Below are 17,983 nucleotides of genomic sequence, written 5' to 3' on the forward strand. Positions count from 1 at the left end.
GACAACCATTCACGAATGTTCCTCCTGGGGTGCAAAGCCATTTTGAAGGGTCATTGGGCTGATTTTAGACTTCTTGCCACCGACACTCGAGCCCCTCAGGGCTGCAGCATGCCAAGGGAATCCCAAGAGCGCACGAAATCCCAGGCGGGTGTGATTGCATTGCGCCGTCCGCCAAGGCTCCCGCGCTCCGGCCTGACTTGGCGCTCCGCTGGGTCCATCAGCACTATCGGCCAATCACAACCGGCGGTGTGCCTGCATCCGCCTCTGGTTCGCCTCGACGCGGCTGTGCCAAGCGCTGCACCCTCACGTGGCTCGGAGAGTCGTATGCGTCATTGTCGGAATCGCAACAAAAAGACCGACATGTCTCCAATCCACGGTTGCTGGCCAAGACACCAAGCCCTGGCGCTTATCATTGGCGCTGGGCGTCGCTCGGTTCCGGTCCTGATGTGGAGGACTATTTCGCCCCTTTGTGAACTGTCGTCATAACCGATTTCGAGTTAAATAGAGTGCGATTGCCCACCTTGCCGGAGGGTTCCCCTGGAAGATAGAATCTAGATCCTCAGACCCTCTCAATTAGTCCTCGAGTCGGCTCAAGATTGTTCCTCGTGTATGGACTCACATTCCTTGGATGACACGATCTATATGGAGCCTCCCTAAAGAGACTACACCATATCAGAACCGTCAGCAAGAAGAAAAAACAACCTTGAAAATTTTCCCGATGGAGAAGAACAACGCCCAGTCAGGGCATGCCCAACCCTTATCCCAGCCTGCCCACACACTCCCATATGATGCTATCCTCAACGAGCTCAAGGTCGACTCGGAAGAGGGTCTGACCACAGCCGAAGCGAAGAAGCGGTTGGGCCTATATGGCCGCAATGAATTGGAAGGTGGTGAAAGCGTCTCGCTAGTCAAGATCGTGATTAGACAGATTGCCAATGCAATGATGCTGGTTAGTTGTGTTCCTGAGAATAGGCCCCACTGTTCACTGTTTCTAACAGTCAACTAACGCCTTGTACCTTCTGGTCCCTAGGTCCTCATTATTGCGATGGCTGTCAGTTTTGGAATCCAGTCTTGGATTGAAGGTGGCGTTATCGGCGCCGTTATTGGACTCAATATCGTCGTAGGCGTGTATCAGGATTATGCCGCGGAGAAAACGATGGACTCCCTTCGGTCCCTGAGTTCGCCCACTGGTGTCGCCACGCGCGACGGTAAAACAAATACCATCCCGGCTGTCGAGATCGTTCCTGGCGACATGATTGAACTGAAAGTTGGCGATACTGTCCCCGCCGATGTTAGGTAAGCTACCTGATAGCAGAGTAGGAAGGGCTTGACTAACACGTATTTTCTAGACTTGTGGACGCGATGAACTTCGAAACGGACGAGGCATTGTTGACTGGCGAGTCACTGCCCGTGCAGAAAGAGGTCGCCGTGACCTTTGATCATGACACCGGACCTGGAGATCGCTTGAATATCGCATATAGCTCCTCAACCGTCACCCGAGGACGCGCTCGCGGTGTTGTCGTTGGAACAGGCATGAAGACCGAGATTGGCGCTATTGCCACTGCGCTGCGTGCTGGTGACTCCAAAAAACGGCCTGTCAAGCGAGGTCCCGAAGGCGAGACCAAGAAGCGGTGGTATGTTCAAGCTTGGACCTTAACCTGCACTGATGCTGTTGGTCGATTCTTGGGTATCAACGTCGGAACCCCTCTGCAGCGCAAACTCTCCAAGCTTGCCCTGCTTCTTTTCGGTATCGCGGTGGTATTCGCGATTGTAGTCATGGGAGCTAACGAAATGCGTAATGACAAAGAGGTTATTATCTACGCCGTCGCGACTGGCCTTGCAATGATTCCGGCTTGCCTTGTTGTGGTTTTGACGATCACCATGGCAGTAGGAACAAAGCAAATGGTTGAGAGACATGTTATTGTCCGGAGACTCGACTCCCTTGAAGCGTTGGGTGCCGTGACTAACATTTGCTCAGACAAAACTGGAACTCTTACCCAAGGAAGGATGGTCGCCAAAAGGGCGTGGATCCCATCCTTGGGAACGTATTCGGTTGGGCCTTCCAGTGACCCATTGAACCCTACTGAGGGAGACCTTAGCTTTTTGGCCGATGCTCCTGCTAAGATTGAGCGTGACGTGCATGGAGAACCAACGAATCCCGACGACTTGATCAGGGACAATAGTCTTTTGGAAGACTATCTCAACGTTGCTTCCATGGCAAATCTTGCCCACGTGCACAGGTCCGAAAACAACGAATGGCAGGCTCGTGGAGAACCAACTGATATCGCGATTCAGGTGTTCGCATCTCGTTTCAACTGGGGTCGTGAGCGCTGGACAAAGGGCGAACATCCAGTCTGGCAACAGAAGGCTGAGTACCCCTTCGACTCAACGGTGAAGAAAATGTCCGTCATCTTTGCTCGAAATGACAACTCCGAGAAGGGCCGCCGCCAAATGGTCTTCACCAAGGGGGCTGTGGAGCGTGTCCTTGAATCTTGCACATCTGTCGTATGGGCTGCTGGAGAAGGCCCAATCCCTATGGACGAAGATATCCAGAGCCAAATCCTGCAAAATATGGAAGCACTTGCGAAGGAAGGTCTCCGAGTTCTCTGTCTAGCTTGCCGTGAGGATGATACAACGATCGCCAACACTGAAGAAGTTCCCCCTCGTGAAGAGGTCGAGAAGGACCTTGTTTTCTGCGGCCTGATCGGTCTTTACGACCCACCTCGACCTGAGACGGCTGGCGCTATCGAGGAGTGTTACCGAGCTGGCATTTCCGTTCACATGGTCACTGGTGATCACCCTGGTACTGCAAGAGCCATCGCCGCCCAAGTTGGTATCATTCCCGCCAATATGGATGGCCTTGCTAAGGACGTCGCAAACGCAATGGTCATGACTGCTAGTCAATTCGATAAGCTGACTGATGACGAGATTGATGACTTGCCAACACTCCCCCTGGTTATCGCTCGATGCGCGCCCAACACCAAAGTTCGCATGATCGATGCATTGCATCGTCGCGGCCGCTACGCTGCCATGACGGGCGATGGCGTTAACGACTCTCCCTCATTGAAGCGGGCAGATGTTGGTATAGCAATGGGACAGGCAGGATCTGATGTGGCAAAAGATGCTTCCGAGCTGGTCTTGACAGACGACAACTTCGCTTCGATCATCAACGGTATTGAGGAGGGTCGGCGTATCTTCGACAACATCCAGAAATTCGTCCTGCACCTCCTCGCGGAAAACGTTGGTCTAGCCCTGACCCTTCTAATTGGCTTGGTGTTCAAGGACGAAAATGGCCAGTCCGTCTTCCCCATTGCCCCCGTCGAGATTCTCTGGATTATCATGATTACCTCCGGTATGCCCGATATGGGGTTGGGAATGGAAATTGCTGCTCCAGACATTATGAACCGCCCCCCGCAAAGCGTACGTACCATCCTTGCTCGTGAATATTTGAATCTGCGCTGACATTACACAGAAACAAGGTATCTTCACATGGGAAATCATCGTCGACACGATTGTGTACGGCGTTTGGATGGCTGCTCTCTGTTTGACTGCCTTCTCGATGGTTCTCTATGTTTGGGGCAATGGACAGCTTGCTACCGGTTGTAACGCCGACTATGGTGAGGCTTGTGACACGGTCTTCCGTGCTCGTGCCACTACCTTCGTGTGCATGACCTGGTTCGCCCTTTTCCTGGCCTGGGAGATGATCGACATGCGGCGTAGTTTCTTCCGCATGCAGCCTGGCTCGAAGAAGTACTTCACCCAATGGATGCACGATGTCTGGCGCAATAAGTTCCTCTTCTGTGGTGTTATGCTTGGATTCGTCACAACTTTCCCCGCGCTCTATATCCCCGTCATTAACGATGTTGTGTTCAAGCATGTCGGTATCTCGTGGGAGTGGGGTGTTGTTATTGTGGAGGCGATTCTCTTCTTCGCTGGCGTGGAGCTCTGGAAGTGGTGTAAACGTATCTACTTCCGACGTGAGTCTGTTCGTAACAAGAACAAGGAAATCGTATATCGCGGCCCGCAGGATTTCAGCCGCTATACGACGATGAGCCGCTCTGAAACACAGGCAACCGGCGACATGAAGACGGAAGCGTCTGCGGTTTAAGCATTGCGTGGTGACTTATACCATTGGAGAGGATCTATCCACCGCTGGCACGGAGACACTGACGCCGGATGAGCAACGGGGCAGTGGGAACCCGCGATTCCCTTGCTCACCCTGCCAACTCCCGCCGCGTGCGGATAATTGGAACCCATGAAAACTTTGACGGCCTTGATACAGGCCGTTTGGTTCTCGCCGTTTCGACACGTTGAATGCCTTTGCAGATATATTGATGTGATCTCGTTGTTGTTGTTGGAAATAATAATGATGTCGATAGATTCCACAAATGTTATATGCGTTTGTCGTATACTTCTCTGTCTACCCTCGTAGAAACTTTGCGTACTTTGCGTCTCGTAGAACCTCGATAAAATCCAGAGAAGAGCCGACTCTAGCAGAACGGCGAAGTCGTGCGACGACACGATTGCGGGGAAACGTGAAGCCTCCGAGGTCATATATCCTTCAGGCGCGTTGTATGAGTGATTTTCCTGGACCAATAGCGTCGCGTTTGCCCGAATGGGATGTGGGTGAGGTCGGTGGGGTGCCACGACTTGTCCCTTCCAGGGGCGCTGCAGAAGGTTGGAAGGGGAAGATTCCATATAAAGGGTGGTAGAATAAAGAAACAACAGCACTCCTGGGGCTTTCGTTCCGAATCGGGAGATGCAAGACACACTAATATCCCAAGTTGAGGGTACAGCTAAGGTATATATAGGCAAGGATGAAGAAAAACCAGAGGTGGAATCTTCTAGGCAACAGTTTTACACAGAAATATTGTCCTCGGGGTTGCATGTTTAGGCTCTCGCCAAGGGACCGGTGGTTATAGCTACATGCTCGTGAAGAGATCTTATTGATACGGATGTTGTTGTATTGGGTCCAGCAGCGCTCTAGCGATCCTCTGTGAATCATGTATGAATAGCGGGCGTTGATGGTGGGCGGGGCTTTCCTCTTCATCCTTATTATGAGGCGCCTTGGATCGGCGCGGCGGAGGCCTTCTCGGACTCTTGTGCGAGGGAATCAGTCTGCTGCTGCGGGGTGACAGCGGTGGTTTCCTTCTCGAAGCTGCGCATGGGATAGAAGCCCCATCGCTCGAACATGACTCGGTCTTCATCCCACCCGTTGCAGTCCGTCGTCAACATTTTTTCACCTGTGAAGACAGCATTGGCACCAGCCATGAAGCATGCAACCTGTTGTTCCTCTGTGAGGGAGATCCGACCCGCTGCAAGACGGACGATCGTCGCCGGAAGGACGATTCGGGCCGTAGCGATGGTGCGCAGGAGCTTGTCGAAGGCAATGACCTTCCGATCTCCTAGGGGGGTACCTTTTATGGGAACCAAAGCATTCACTGGGAATGACTCTGGGTGTGAGGGTAGCGAGGAGACCGTGTGGAGGAGGCCGATCCGATCGGAATCAGCCTCACCTAGACCGAGGATACCACCCGAGCAGACATTGATACCGGCATCCCGAACATGAGACAGTGTCTGTAGCCTCTCATCGTACGATCGGGTTGTGATGATACTTGGGTAGAACTCGCGCGATGTATCGAGGTTGTGGTTGTAAGCTGTAAGACCCGCGTCTTTCAGCTCCCTGGCTTGGTTCTCATCAATCATCCCTAGCGTGACACAGACTTCCATTCCCATTTCCCGAACGCCGGATACCATCTGCTTGACATTCTTCAAGCTTGTCTTGCGGCCTCTCATGTCGCGCCAGGCGGCTCCCATGCAAAAACGTGTACTTCCGTTCTCTTTGGCGATTTTCGCTGCCTTTAGGACATCATCGACGGGACTCATCTTGGTAGCCTTGAGACCAGTGTTGTATCGGGATGATTGTGCACAGTAGGAGCAATCTTCACTGCATCCGCCGGTCTTGATATTCATTAGCGTGCACATTTGGATTGCGCTCGGGTCGTGGAAGCGGCGATGAACAGCTGCCTATTCGAAATGAGTCAATAAGTAATTCTTGTCGTTCGTATCGCGAATGAATTAAATGAAGAAAGGCATAACGTACGGCCGCATAGGTTAATTGGTTCAATGGCGTCTCATAAATCTGCTGAACTTCATCCCGAGTCCAATTGGTGCGCGGGGAAGAGGCAGCCGTGGCCTCCCTAAGGGCGGGGGGAATCTTGCTCGCGAAGGAGGCGGCCGTGTGGGATGACTGAACAGTGCCATATGATCTTATAGAGACGGCTCTGGGAAGGGACCGTAAAAATGGGATAGCCATGGCTGTGGTGTGTTGTTTGGAGATTGTTCGTCACAGAGAGGGGAGCAATCAGCACACAGCCGCGGGGGAGCGAAGTGCAAGGAGCATGGGCCAACACGAGAGGAAGTTAAGAAAGGCAACGAGGCGTCATCAAGGGTCGGAAAGATGTGGGCAGTTCCAGAGGCCGATCGGGATTCAGCAGCAGTCCATGAAGACGAATTATTGGGTGTGATTCCCCAGCCTGTTGGCCTGTCTTGGTGCGAAAGAGTGTTGACCCCAACGCATGAGCGGTTCAACACTAGTCCTGCAGACATCGAATCTGTCACCGTCGAGACTTGAGGCCGGGACTTCCGCATGGGGAAGTGTTCCGACCACTCAGCGATGGAGTGTTCCTGATCTTCTGGTTTCTCTTGATTCTGATTTGATTGGAAATGGCTGCGTCTTTGCGACTAAATTGCAGATCCGCAAAAGTGCATTTGTTTTCGTGTGAATCATGGCGGGGTTCTGGTGAGCGTGGCCAACCATGGAACCTGTGATCCAGCGTCCGCCGGTGAACCTTTGCACCTTAATGTGGCTCTGAGCGGATTTGCGTCCGCCAACCCGATTCTTTCCCGGCGCTCGGTGAGACTCCCCGCAGTAACTTTTTGCGTGGTCGACTCATTTCTACCAAATCATAATCACGTTTACACTGTTTTCGTCATTGCTGAATTCGTTTAGTTCGTACAAGGAATATGTAGGCTCTTGCTAGAGGAGTGCCTCACGCAGTAGGGTCTCAATCTCTCGCAGAGTCTCCTTCTTGGAAGTGACACTCGACATCAAGTAGAGGACGTTCCCGAGGACCCTGGAGTGCACGTTAAACTGCGGCCCGCCAGCGGCTAATCTTGCCTGAAGTCCCTTAGCCGCAGTGGAAGTGTAGCCTATCCCGTGGAGATATCACATGTTAGCCGGTTGGAATCGGCAATGGGGATTCTCAGTAGTCAGAAAATATTTCGGACACTCACCTGCTCCTCCTGCATCTTTCAATGTGATGCTGAGAACGGTACCAATGGCAAAGACGCCATCGACCGATTCGGCGTGCGACAGGTCGCTGACAAGGCCATGGGACCACACGCTCCAGACCTCCTGGGGCCGGAGCCCGTCGTCCGTAGAGTGTTCTTTCCAGTCGTTCTTGAATTCGTTCCAGCTTCCATTTTCGTCCAACCGATTCATTGCCTGGAGCGAATCGACTGCTACTTGGCACCCAACCGCATGTGCCGTATAGCTATGTCCGTGTAGGAGTGCGTCCTTCTTCTCCGGACTAGAGAAGGCGGCGAATATTTCTTCGCTCGCAAGCGTAGTGCAGAGAGGGACGAGACCACCGGTAAGAAGCTTTGCGTTGACAGCGATATCGGGGTTAACCCCGAGGAATGACGCAGAGGATCTCCGGCCAAGACGGTAAAGACCAGTAAAAACCTCATCAAAGACGATAGGAAGGCCAGACCATGACAGTTCAGTCTGTGGATCCGGCTCTGCGGGTTTCGCTTGGTTGAAAAGCTGTGGATTTCCGCGGACAACATCTGAGAGACACCGCTGGAACAAGGGATCGCTGGGGTTGCTCCGTTAGTACCCGTATTATATGTCCGTCGTCCTGTCATTTTCATACTCACCAGAAGAGCATTCCGCCAGCGCCTAAGATGATGGGCTCCATGATGAGCGCCCCAAACTTCATCCCTCGTTGAAGAACGAGGTTCTCGATCGTGTCGAGGATATACTTCCTGTAGCACTCTCCGGCACCTGAGCGGACTCTTCGCTCCACGTCGAAAACCGAACCCAAGGACCGAAATTCCTGATCCTCTCCCAGGGTTTCCCTCAGTAGCTCGGGAATCTCGACTCGCCATACTCCGTTCGACATTTTCACTACGGGGAAATCAAACCAATGACCTCGTCCGCGGTACCATTCGACTCTTTGGTTGTATGTCGACGGCTCCGAGCAATCCATTACCCCGATTGTGTCACCGTGATAGCTTCCCTTCAGGCCCAGAATATTAATCTGCTCCATCGTCGCATCCCAGCCGTATCGGTCACATGTAGCGCGAAGGCTCATCTTAAGAGCGACTTCCATTCCAGTACTGCCGTTGTCGGTGTAAAAGACTCTCTGTAGACGAGGATTGCCCACAGTTTGAAGTAGCTGTTCTGCTAAAGCCAGAGCTGGCTCGTGAACGTTCCCAGGGAACATAACATGTCCGTAGCGGCCGGCGGCGTAGGCAGCCGACAGAGCAAGGCCTGGATTTCCATGTCCAAGACCTTGAGTCCACCAGGAGGCAGACCCGTCGAACGTTGCTTGAAGATTGCCTTGTTGGGATGGGTTCTCTGGCGCGACATATGTTTGAAAGAAATCATCATGTGCGGAGTCGATAGGAGTGATATCTTTTGGCGCCATACCGTGGTGCTGCGTAAACGGGTACCAGATGGTCTTCTGTGCTCGACCCGCCATCTCCTCGAGAGAATAAAGTCGCTGTTCATTCTTGACGTTAAGCTCGTCTAAGAGCGAAACAACGTCGGAACCGCCAGCAACGATGCTATAATAGTTGTATAAGGCTTCCCTATCCCGCTCCTGGGAGTCTGTGTCTTGCGACTGCGGGCGCCTTGGGGGTGGGGGTAGCGGAAGAAGCGGTATGCCCTTCTCCCGGAAGTAATCGCCCAGGTACTCGTGGTTCTGATAATAATCATCTCTGAATAGCAGCACAGACTGGACATCGTAACCCCGAATTAAAAGAGATTCGTACGCGGAAATAGATGAGGAAATGCCGCCCAGTCGAGAGTCGGCGACGAGGATGATGGGTAACCGCAGAGGTCGGTAAAGATCTGCTTGAGAAAGCCCATTAGGGCCTGGAGAATGGACACCACCAGCCGTCTCTACAAGAGCAAAGGATATTCCGCTGCCAGCCCAGCCGGAGAGCGTCTTGTGGACAGAGGCGAGGATATCATCGTCTCGGGGAATCTGTTAAGAGTTAATGTGCTACTCACGAGAAGATAAATCAAGAGACAGAATTGGGCAGCTCTCCATACCGTGGCTTTCTTTTTTTGCGCTGCGATATGCGGGCTGGTAGGCTCGTCAAACTGGAAGAGACATTTGGTCAGGGTGTTGGGAGCATAGCGTCGCAGATGCCTGTGGTCACGGGCTGAGCAGAGAATCTTCTCACAAAGAGTCAATCTTAGATTACCTGTCATCCGCCTCGTCCAATGGCCCTGTCGACACCGGTTTGAGAAATGCTGACTTCTCTTCGGACTTTCGTTGGTTGACAGCATTACAAAGGATCGTGGAAACAATGGTTTTGCCCACATCGGTGTTGGCACCGTAGACCTGATGGGCGCGGAGAGAGCGCCAAAGCGCAGCACCCACGGGCATGGCAGTGAGTTCAGCTTTCCTGAGTATCAGCAGCGGACCGCTAAGACCTCATGCATCAAAGAATGATAGTGAAGCAATGATTTCCGGAGGGCATTGACGACGATAGCGACCGGGGATAGTCGACTTGTAGCCGATGGATGCGCGCCACCCACGAGAGATCAAGGGCCCAGTTTATTCTTCACCAAGAATGGATCGAACAAGCCCATGTCAATTCAGGCGTCCTGGCCGCCTGGCAAATCCGAATCAATGGCCGAGGCCTCAGATGTTGGCTGCGCTCAGTGTTGGCCGGACTTGGCCGTCGGACTCCGTGCTAACAACGCCAACCAGCCACACCCTCCCGCTCCATCCCCCCACCGGTAAATCCCAACAGATCCCAAGCAGAATCCGGCTTGATGGATGGACCTTGCTGGACAACGGAGATGGCTTTGCCCCCGAAATTCGAGATCCACTCAACTAAAGCAGCAATGTGTTGCAGAAGGATCCTTTCGCCGATTCTCGGTATATCCTCGTCACGCTCCACAGTCGACGAGCCTTGCACACTGTGTTGGATAGCACGAGGCCATAAGAATGAAGATCTGAGAAGGCCCTACTAATTATTGTGTCTGTCTTATTTCCTTTTCCCTATTGTTTACGCCTTCTATCTCAGTTCCTGGTTTTCTTCCGGAACGCTCCTCAGCTTCAGTCTTGATTCTCTCCAGATGTCTCCAAAATGCCTTCGTGACTCACTGCGCCAGGCGCTACATCGACGGGAAGCCAAGCTCTGCCGCCGAAAACTCACGGTGCTACCTTCATCTTCTGTGGATTTTTCTTCGAACGATTTCTTGTCCTTGTCAACATCTCCGGCCTTGCGAGCGCGATTCCTGGATCATCTTAAACAAGCGCCGCCATTGCATCCATTTGCGAGTGGAGGGTCCCGGCTCTTGGATGGTAATTCAGCTTATGCGGAGGAGCTAGAGGATTTTATTGCAGCATTTCATAACGCTCCCAGTGGTCTTCTATTCAATTCCGGATTTGATGCAAATGTCGGCGTCTTGTCCACTATTCCTCAGCCGGGGGACTTGATCGTGTACGATGAGCTCATCCATGCCAGCGCACATGAAGGCATGCGGCTCTCTCGAGCCGGGAAAACAGTCAAATTTTCCCACAGTTCTCCCGAAAGCCTGAAAACCGTGCTGCGTACGGAGATAACGTCAGAACCCCAGCTACTTGAAGCCGGTCGAAACGTCTTTATTGTCGTTGAATCTGTCTATAGCATGGATGGTGACGTTGCGCCAATACGCGAGTTTATAGAAATCGTCGACCGACTTCTTCCTCGTAAGAATGGATACTTCATTGTAGACGAAGCACATGCTACGGGTGTCTTTGGCCCGCGGGGTGCTGGAGTGGTCCAGCAATTAGGAGTGGAGGATCGCATATTTATCAGGACGCATACGTTTGGCAAGGCTTTGGCTAGCCATGGAGGTAAGACTAAACCCTCCTATCCCGAGGAACCACACTAATGCTCCACCAGCAATTGTATTGTGTTGTCCGGATACTAGAGATTACCTCATTAACTACGCCCGAACACTCATATATACTACCGCCCTGGGATTCCCCTTCCTTGCTTCCGTTCGCACCGCATATGAGTTACTTATCGATGGAGAGACTGAGCAGGTATATTTCTCCCATAAGCTTCTCTCGAGGAGTGTTTTCATCTGAACTATCAAGAGCCCTGCTAACACATATACTAGCTTCAACGCAACCTCGAACAGTTAATTCGGTATTTTCGAAGTCAACTGGAAAGACTTACTTCCTGGGGATCTTCGACCTTTGAGGTGGATCATTTCACGAGCTCACCGATCTTCTCACTTCGTAGCCGTGTTCCCCGGCGACTTGCCAGCTTCTGCCAACAGCAGGGATATATCGTTCGTGCAATCATGTCACCCACCGTTCCAGAAGGGAAGGAGCGTGTGCGAGTATGTCTACACGCGGGGAACACGGTGGAGGAAATTGATGGCCTGATCGAGACCATCGAGATGTGGCTACATCAAATGGAAAGGAAAGCGGCTCGACTTTGAATGTGTACATTATGATACGGTTGATCCCATGCACACTACTACCATTCCTACAAGAGATTAATTTCAAGAAGCCTTTGGACCCCCCGGTGTAGGCTAATTATCAACACAAAAACCTTTCATATTAACGGAAAGCAAGTTACCTTCCGCCGTCGTCCACCGGGCGAGAAATTATTTCGAAAAATCAGGTTCCCCACCATACTCGCCGGCAAGTTGGACAAGTGACACTGCGCATACTGCGCGCCATCACGCATCGAGAAACCCACTTGTCGAAACATTCACGGTGGTAGTTGACGCCACAAAATGCCTTACACCAGACCAAGCTACCGCCAACCCCTTCGTTATCGGTGTCATGATGGTTTCCTGTCTTACCGCCATTCAACGAAACATTCCCTAATTTTTGTTCGCACACCTCCATCTGAGTGGGAATGGAATTGTGATTGAGAGGCTCGAAGCAGATCGAACAGTCCCCATCCACTTTTCTCCTCCTCGTCCGGCGCCAGTTCTCAACGTTGCTTTTATCGCCATTCCGGCCTGCGACCTCCTCAGCATTATCTTCGGAGTCGTCGTCCTCTTCGGTCTCACTGTTGCCCCCCATCTCCACCTCCCTCATGTCATTCAACCGAGCTGTTACTGGTTCGCCGAAGGGGCTCAGGGTTCGGTACGACCTTCCGCCTTGCAGAACCCGTTCTGTTGAAAAAATTTGCGATACCAACGGTCTCAATCGTATATAGAACTCACTTATCTCCGTCATCCGGCCCTCACCTCTTCCTCGGCAGGCGTGGTGGACCTCCTCACGCAGTACTGCAGCATGGTGATCGAATGCTTGACACAGTGCAGACCGATACGGAGGGCAGAATTCACGGAATAGCTCAGACGCCATCTGGTACTCTGCGTTGGGAATTTGGCTGAGGAGTGTTTCCCGCCGTACAACATCCGATTCAGCCGGGTTCTCTGGAGGGCTGAGATACGGCATGAAGACATACCAGAGCAAGCGGGTGAGGTGAGCGTTGATATTGCCGGACATACTCGTTGTATATAGTGCCCAGCCTGAGTGGGGCAGTGTCATCCAAACAAGAGGAGGCCAAAGCCGCGCAGAAGTGGCAGATGGATGGAGGAACCCAAGGCGGTCAAGCACTCACACCAGCCATTATAACTTTCACCAGAACCATTGACTTCCTCAGTAACTTCCTGTGATTCCGCTTCATAGTGTTGATGATGCTATCTTTACGTTGCCTTCAATCCAGAAGTATTTGTTTGTCTTTTGTATGATCTATGGACTCCAAAACATCTATCTCAGGGCTATTCTTTCCGCCACCCCCAGTTGCTCTTCTCCCAACCTCTCAATAAACACCTGGCAACCCATTAGGTAACGCGTCAAGCGACCGGTAAACATGGAGGATACCACAACTCTCATCGTCGGTGCAGGCATCTTCGGTGTCAGTACGGCGTACCATCTCGCCCAACGGGTCAGCGACCCTTCTCGCGTTATCCTTTTAGATCGCGCTGCCCCTTCATCTAACAATATGCTCGGAGCATCTGCCGACATAAATAAGATCATCCGCGCGGACTATTCTAGCCTGCTGTACATGGAATTAGGTTTTGAGGCGATCGAAGCATGGAAGACACTTCCGTTCTTCCGGGACGCCGGAGTATACCATCAGTCTGGTTGGATTGCCATGGATGAGAAAGACAGCGACGTCTCCCGACGCATCCGACAAAACTTTAGTGCCTCTAACCGTAAGAGCGAGATTGTTGATATGTTGGAAGATGAAGTTCGTCAGGCCTGGGGTGGCGTCCTTGAGCGAACGGACTGTACGCCTTTCGGGTCTTACTACTTCAACCCGTCAGCGGGCTGGGTTGATGCTGGGAAAGCACTGCATCTTATGCTTCTCGAGGCTATTAAGCTTGGTATCAGATACGAATCCGGAGAAGCAAAGAGTCTCATTTTCCCCGAGAAAACTGATGGCGTGCAGGGGATCGAAACCGAAGCCGGAACGAGACTTCTGGCCGATAGGGTTTTGCTTGCGACAGGTGCCTGGACGAGCAAGCTTATGTCCTCTCTAGAAGATGCATTAGATCTACCACATGATGATCGCGTGGAACGACAGGTCTCTGCTGCTGGGGTTTGCGTGGCTCATTTTCAACTCTCCGACGCAGAAAGGGAACTCTTCTCAGGGCTACCGGTGCTAGTCTATGGCGGACAAGGTGTGTCATTCCCTATAACACCTCTTTTACGCTGAGTACTTTGTTAACAATAGTCAGGGGAGGTTATCCCTCCTACATCCGCCGGTGTCTTGAAGTTTACGAGCACATTTTCCTTCAGAAATCCGATCGTTACGCCAACCGGCCATGAGATCTCGGTTCCGGTCGACGACCAGGCGGAGGCCCCAAGAGGGCTTCAAGAGGACTTAATTTCTGCTGTTCGAGCTCGTCTTCCCCGGTTGTTAGACCATGAGCGCAAGCCTGATTACTACCGACTTTGCTGGGATGCTATTTCCCCAGATCAACACCCGCTCATTGATCAACATCCAGATTCACGGTTGAAAAACCTGTACTTTGCGGTTGGTGGGTCCTTCCATTCCTACAAGTTTCTTCCTACTATTGGGAAGTACGTTGCCTGTGTCCTTGAGGGAGTTAAAAATGGCCCTGGCGGAGACTGGCCGTGGTCGTGGAAGTCGACCGGGGCGAGCTCTAGAGGTGTCCATCACTCTCTGGTCCCGAGAGCAAATTTTGAGGATTTTCTCTAAGTGAGACCTGGGGGCCGAATGAGAGAAGGGAAATGACACAAAGCACGCAAGAAGGCCACCCAAAGGGACGTGGGACTGGGAGATTATGTGCCTGGCTACGGCACCGATCTCCCTATACGGCCCAGAATGAGTGAATACTGAGATGATCTCTGCCAATCAATGCAAAGATCCATCATACGCAGCGGTCTTTTTTGAGGCTAGACTGGTAGGCAAAGCCTGCTTCGGCCGCCACCTGGGAGATCCATATCATGCCTGCCTTGGATTTTCCCTCCATTCTGCTCATTTTGCACTCGCTTGACATTTCTGTCACTCTCACCTGGCCTCAACACACGAATACTTTCGTCTCCCTCAGGTTTTGTTTCTTCTTTCCTCCACTCTCCCGCTACCCAGTCTGGAGGGGTCATAGGCTAGCTCGCCATCAAACTTCACCGTCTCTGCATCATGGTGCAGTCCTACTGCAACATCTGCGGTGGGCCACTGGCTTCCTTGTATGCCCGAATCCATACACCGAGAGAGCATGATGTCTGCACTTGCCGTGATAGGGATGAGTCCGATTCCGACGATCCTGAGGCGAAGCTTCACGAGCAGTTTTGCGCACGTCGACGCGCCTACTCTTCAACGCTCTTATCCGAAGAACACCTTCGCGTAAGTACATTTTTGGAGCTCACAGTCCCTTGAGCTATTCAATTAACTATGTTTCCGTAACTAGTGGCTCAATAGTGTTCGAATGCTGCGCGTTAAAGACCCCGAGAACCCGGAAAACAACTCGCGAGTGTGGAAGGAAGGAGGAGGAGGAGCGTACTTGACTCACGTTGTGAGGAACCCTTCACGCTTCATGCGTTTGTTGATTGCTAAATATGAATGAAAGGGCGCATACCATGACCTTGGTGGACTGAGAGTTCGCGGTGGTGGCCCCGACCGCTTGCACCCCAACGAGGACGGCTTCCTCGCGCATGCAGCTTGCTGGGACATGCTTTATCTTGTCTATCAGACCACAGGGTTCCTGCGGAGCCCGCTTTCATTGACTCGATTGTTTCTTGTCATGCAATCCAATCTGGGAGGCGAGAGTTTCCAGGTAATCAATTGGGGGAACTTATACTACAACTCCGCTCTTGCAGCTTGCCAAGATGACGAGTGGCTTTCGCTCCCGAATCTGGAGGTACGTCTAACCTTGATATACGATGAAATACATCAGGCTTTGAAACTGAATTATGGTAGTACGTGGTCTCGAATCCAGAGGGGCAAATGGATTTCTGGCAACTTTTCATGAAGGCAGCGTTGGCAGCTGCCCTGAATCGCATTACGACTGCGGGAGCTGGAGCAGGAGCGGCAGCACGCGCTACCAGAACCCCCCAGTTCGATCCGTTCTTCTCGAGGCTGCCTACTGAGATCCTTCATATGATTCTCAACTTACTGCCAGCAAAATCGGTCATCAACCTGTTTGTAGCCAGTCCAATCTTCCGGGTTGTCTCTATGAACCTGCCCAACACCTTTTGGAAATCCAGAATTGACCTAATCCCCTGGATAAAAGGAACAGGATTCCACGAAGCTCTCGCCCAGTTCACCGGCGGGGGCGGATTGTACTTGGACTACAAAAAGCTATTTACAGGCCTCCAACATTATGTCGACTTCGATCAATATCTTTCCGATCTCGGGAACATGAAAACCTGGCCCGAGGCGAACCGGAATTTACTTATGAATCGCCGACGAATCTGGAGGTGCTGTGAGACGATCCTTGAAAGAATGGGAGCCAAGGTAGGTAGCGATGGATTGATGTTCGCGGAGTTGCGAAGTAAGGCAAATATCCGTCTTGTATCTATCCAACCCTGGCCCATCCCGGATTGGGAGACGTATGACTACGACAGACTACGAGGAGACTGTGTAAACATGTCAGACATATACTTCGTCTCATTGCTCCAGGGGAAAGGGGGCGCTCTTACTGCCCATTTCAATAAGGAGGGCTCTATCGTCGGAATCGAATATGAAGAGGAGGGAAAGAGAAACACAGACCAGTTATTGGGGGATCGCACTGACTCTACGCACCCAGGAATAATTCCTCCGAATGTCCACATTGATGGAATTATTCTCTCGTTGGGTCCTCATGGCGGCACTCGCACCGAGAATGACAGCAAATCCCGGACGATACGTGGCCTAAGGGTTATTTTCACCGCAGACTCTGCGACGGACAGTATAACCCTTGGAAGGTTCGCCAGCATCGACGTAGTCCACGTCTTCAGACCTGGTCCTTTTCAGCCAGGGACTGTCGTTGGTATTGCAGGACATTCAACTGTATGTTTACCCTATACTTTCACTGTTCTTTCCCCCTGTCTGATGTAACAGCGCACTAATTTTTTTTTTACCTGTACAGGATGTTGGCATCGCCACCTTTGGGCTCATAACGGTTCCCGGACGGGCTTCCTGGCAAGCGCCCGTCAAGTACAACACCGACATCTACTCCCGCTGGCTTGGCCCGGAGCTCCCACCCGTATCTCTCAATGCAAACCCAAGATCAGTACCAATTATCCTGCACCGTGTGGGGATTAACGGGTTTCCGTCGAAAAAACGCTATCCTTTCCGGCCGCCTCTCCTGGAGAATCCCGCTGTATACGTTGATCTTGCAACCAAACAGCTTGTTTCGATCCGAGCTTTTTTCCCACTGGGAACTCGGCAGGAAATAGGTGGTCTGTTGTTTTACTTTGCAGGGAGTACTCCGCAACTCGTGGGAAAGGATCTGAATCATGAGGATGTGAAAGATATGGAAGCGAGGTGTGGGGAGTACAATACAGTGGCTTTTGATGTTGCCGGAGGGGAGAAGATAACCAAAGTTCGTTGCTGGTTTGGGGACCTCAGTGAGAGGTCCACGCCTACCAAATTGCACAGGCTGCGGGTGAGTTTATCTACTTCTCCTATAGAATTCTTCCGGGTTTGTCTTGCGCGGACGGTACTGACATAACTCCTTATGATGCAGTTCTACACCTCGAGCGGTCGTGAGCTAGACCTCGGTCTTCCCGATGCAGAGAGAACCGACGATGGCACGGTGATGGGACCGATCATGGGATACTGCATTGTAGGACTTCATTTTGGCATTAAGGACCCCGTGATTGAAAGTATCGGATTGGCTATCGCAGATAGCAGCGCCGTCTAATCTCTCTCTCTCTTCCTTTTTTCTTTTTTCCTTTTCTTATTCTTCCCTCTCTCTCTGTCTGTCGTTCATTTCAACACCTCGTGCACATTTGTCAGAGTATGGCAACAAATCTCCTCTCCTCTCCTCTTGTCATGTCATGTAAAGTAACTAGTTACATCGAAGTCATGTCACTTTCGTTTGTCTGTTTGTCCGTTTGTCCGTTAGTCAATAAGCATAATACAAAACCGATTCATCATTGCTCTGCCGGATCCTGCGGTTGTCGCGGATAAGCCAGAATTTCATGGTACATGCGCAGGCTGCACAGGCGACGGAGAACGCGGAGCTGGAAGATATGGCGCTTGCGTAACGCGG

The 17,983-nt window shown here is 51.9% G+C and overlaps 7 protein-coding genes across 7 annotated transcripts; 4 read left to right on the plus strand and 3 right to left on the minus strand.

The window, feature by feature from the left end:
• The first annotated feature begins 540 nt into the window (after window positions 1–540).
• Window positions 541–4,440, plus strand: BJX67DRAFT_160501 (uncharacterized protein). Its single transcript, XM_071024939.1, has 3 exons — window positions 541–1,296; window positions 1,350–3,420; window positions 3,473–4,440. Exons 1-3 carry the CDS (start codon window positions 1,046–1,048, stop codon window positions 4,106–4,108), a joined length of 2,958 nt encoding a protein of 985 aa, XP_070890368.1. The 5' UTR covers window positions 541–1,045; the 3' UTR covers window positions 4,109–4,440.
• Window positions 4,441–4,876: 436 nt separating this feature from the next.
• Window positions 4,877–6,447, minus strand: BJX67DRAFT_160535 (biotin synthase). Its single transcript, XM_071024943.1, has 2 exons — window positions 6,104–6,447; window positions 4,877–6,027 (listed from the first exon to the last, which is right to left on the minus strand). The coding sequence occupies exons 1-2, from the start codon at window positions 6,314–6,316 to the stop codon at window positions 5,056–5,058; spliced, it is 1,185 nt and encodes a 394-aa protein (XP_070890369.1). The 5' UTR covers window positions 6,317–6,447; the 3' UTR covers window positions 4,877–5,055.
• A 465-nt stretch (window positions 6,448–6,912) lies between these two features.
• bioDA (adenosylmethionine-8-amino-7-oxononanoate aminotransferase) lies at window positions 6,913–9,973 on the minus strand. Its single transcript, XM_071024942.1, has 5 exons — window positions 9,499–9,973; window positions 9,344–9,443; window positions 7,942–9,275; window positions 7,297–7,880; window positions 6,913–7,212 (listed from the first exon to the last, which is right to left on the minus strand). The coding sequence occupies exons 1-5, from the start codon at window positions 9,681–9,683 to the stop codon at window positions 7,040–7,042; spliced, it is 2,376 nt and encodes a 791-aa protein (XP_070890370.1). The 5' UTR covers window positions 9,684–9,973; the 3' UTR covers window positions 6,913–7,039.
• A 288-nt stretch (window positions 9,974–10,261) lies between these two features.
• On the plus strand, window positions 10,262–11,831 carry BJX67DRAFT_160525 (aminotransferase class I/II-fold pyridoxal phosphate-dependent enzyme). Its single transcript, XM_071024941.1, has 3 exons — window positions 10,262–11,144; window positions 11,194–11,336; window positions 11,414–11,831. Exons 1-3 carry the CDS (start codon window positions 10,382–10,384, stop codon window positions 11,738–11,740), a joined length of 1,233 nt encoding a protein of 410 aa, XP_070890371.1. The 5' UTR covers window positions 10,262–10,381; the 3' UTR covers window positions 11,741–11,831.
• Window positions 11,832–11,921: 90 nt separating this feature from the next.
• Window positions 11,922–12,764, minus strand: BJX67DRAFT_377171 (uncharacterized protein; the record flags this gene model as incomplete). The annotated part of the gene is made up of 1 exon (XM_071032041.1): window positions 11,922–12,764. The coding sequence occupies one exon, from the start codon at window positions 12,762–12,764 to the stop codon at window positions 11,922–11,924; it is 843 nt and encodes a 280-aa protein (XP_070890372.1).
• Window positions 12,765–12,969: 205 nt separating this feature from the next.
• Window positions 12,970–14,708, plus strand: BJX67DRAFT_160519 (NAD(P)/FAD-dependent oxidoreductase). The gene is made up of 2 exons (XM_071024940.1): window positions 12,970–13,945; window positions 14,003–14,708. The coding sequence occupies exons 1-2, from the start codon at window positions 13,132–13,134 to the stop codon at window positions 14,485–14,487; spliced, it is 1,299 nt and encodes a 432-aa protein (XP_070890373.1). The 5' UTR covers window positions 12,970–13,131; the 3' UTR covers window positions 14,488–14,708.
• A 220-nt stretch (window positions 14,709–14,928) lies between these two features.
• Window positions 14,929–17,632, plus strand: BJX67DRAFT_377173 (F-box protein; the record flags this gene model as incomplete). Its single annotated transcript, XM_071032042.1, has 7 exons — window positions 14,929–14,975; window positions 15,030–15,132; window positions 15,197–15,301; window positions 15,356–15,646; window positions 15,706–16,776; window positions 16,856–17,374; window positions 17,456–17,632. 7 exons carry the CDS (start codon window positions 14,929–14,931, stop codon window positions 17,630–17,632), a joined length of 2,313 nt encoding a protein of 770 aa, XP_070890374.1.
• Between the last annotated feature and the right edge of the window lie 351 nt (window positions 17,633–17,983).

Source organism: Aspergillus lucknowensis (genome assembly GCF_044049455.1).
Source record: "Aspergillus lucknowensis strain CBS 449.75 chromosome Unknown BJX67scaffold_3, whole genome shotgun sequence".
NCBI lineage: Eukaryota > Fungi > Ascomycota > Eurotiomycetes > Eurotiales > Aspergillaceae > Aspergillus > Aspergillus lucknowensis.

What these genes read in the sequence shown, in the direction of transcription:
- BJX67DRAFT_160535 (XM_071024943.1), bottom strand. Translation starts at nt 6,316, where the DNA reads ATGGCTATCCCATTTTTACGGTCCCTTCCCAGAGCCGTCTCTATAAGA. An exon ending in ACCAATTAACCTATGCGGCC is followed by an intron (nt 6,028 to 6,103) that starts GTACGTTATGCC and finishes CATTTCGAATAG; the next exon opens with GCAGCTGTTCATCGCCGCTT.
- BJX67DRAFT_160519 (XM_071024940.1), top strand. Translation starts at nt 13,132, where the DNA reads ATGGAGGATACCACAACTCTCATCGTCGGTGCAGGCATCTTCGGTGTC. An exon ending in GCTAGTCTATGGCGGACAAG is followed by an intron (nt 13,946 to 14,002) that starts GTGTGTCATTCC and finishes AACAATAGTCAG; the next exon opens with GGGAGGTTATCCCTCCTACA.
- BJX67DRAFT_160501 (XM_071024939.1), top strand. Translation starts at nt 1,046, where the DNA reads ATGGCTGTCAGTTTTGGAATCCAGTCTTGGATTGAAGGTGGCGTTATC. An exon ending in ACTGTCCCCGCCGATGTTAG is followed by an intron (nt 1,297 to 1,349) that starts GTAAGCTACCTG and finishes CGTATTTTCTAG; the next exon opens with ACTTGTGGACGCGATGAACT. An exon ending in TGAACCGCCCCCCGCAAAGC is followed by an intron (nt 3,421 to 3,472) that starts GTACGTACCATC and finishes GACATTACACAG; the next exon opens with AAACAAGGTATCTTCACATG.
- BJX67DRAFT_160525 (XM_071024941.1), top strand. Translation starts at nt 10,382, where the DNA reads ATGTCTCCAAAATGCCTTCGTGACTCACTGCGCCAGGCGCTACATCGA. An exon ending in GGCTTTGGCTAGCCATGGAG is followed by an intron (nt 11,145 to 11,193) that starts GTAAGACTAAAC and finishes ATGCTCCACCAG; the next exon opens with CAATTGTATTGTGTTGTCCG. An exon ending in TCGATGGAGAGACTGAGCAG is followed by an intron (nt 11,337 to 11,413) that starts GTATATTTCTCC and finishes CACATATACTAG; the next exon opens with CTTCAACGCAACCTCGAACA.
- bioDA (XM_071024942.1), bottom strand. Translation starts at nt 9,683, where the DNA reads ATGCCCGTGGGTGCTGCGCTTTGGCGCTCTCTCCGCGCCCATCAGGTC. An exon ending in CGCAAAAAAAGAAAGCCACG is followed by an intron (nt 9,276 to 9,343) that starts GTATGGAGAGCT and finishes AACTCTTAACAG; the next exon opens with ATTCCCCGAGACGATGATAT. An exon ending in GAAAGATGCAGGAGGAGCAG is followed by an intron (nt 7,213 to 7,296) that starts GTGAGTGTCCGA and finishes TCCACGGGATAG; the next exon opens with GCTACACTTCCACTGCGGCT.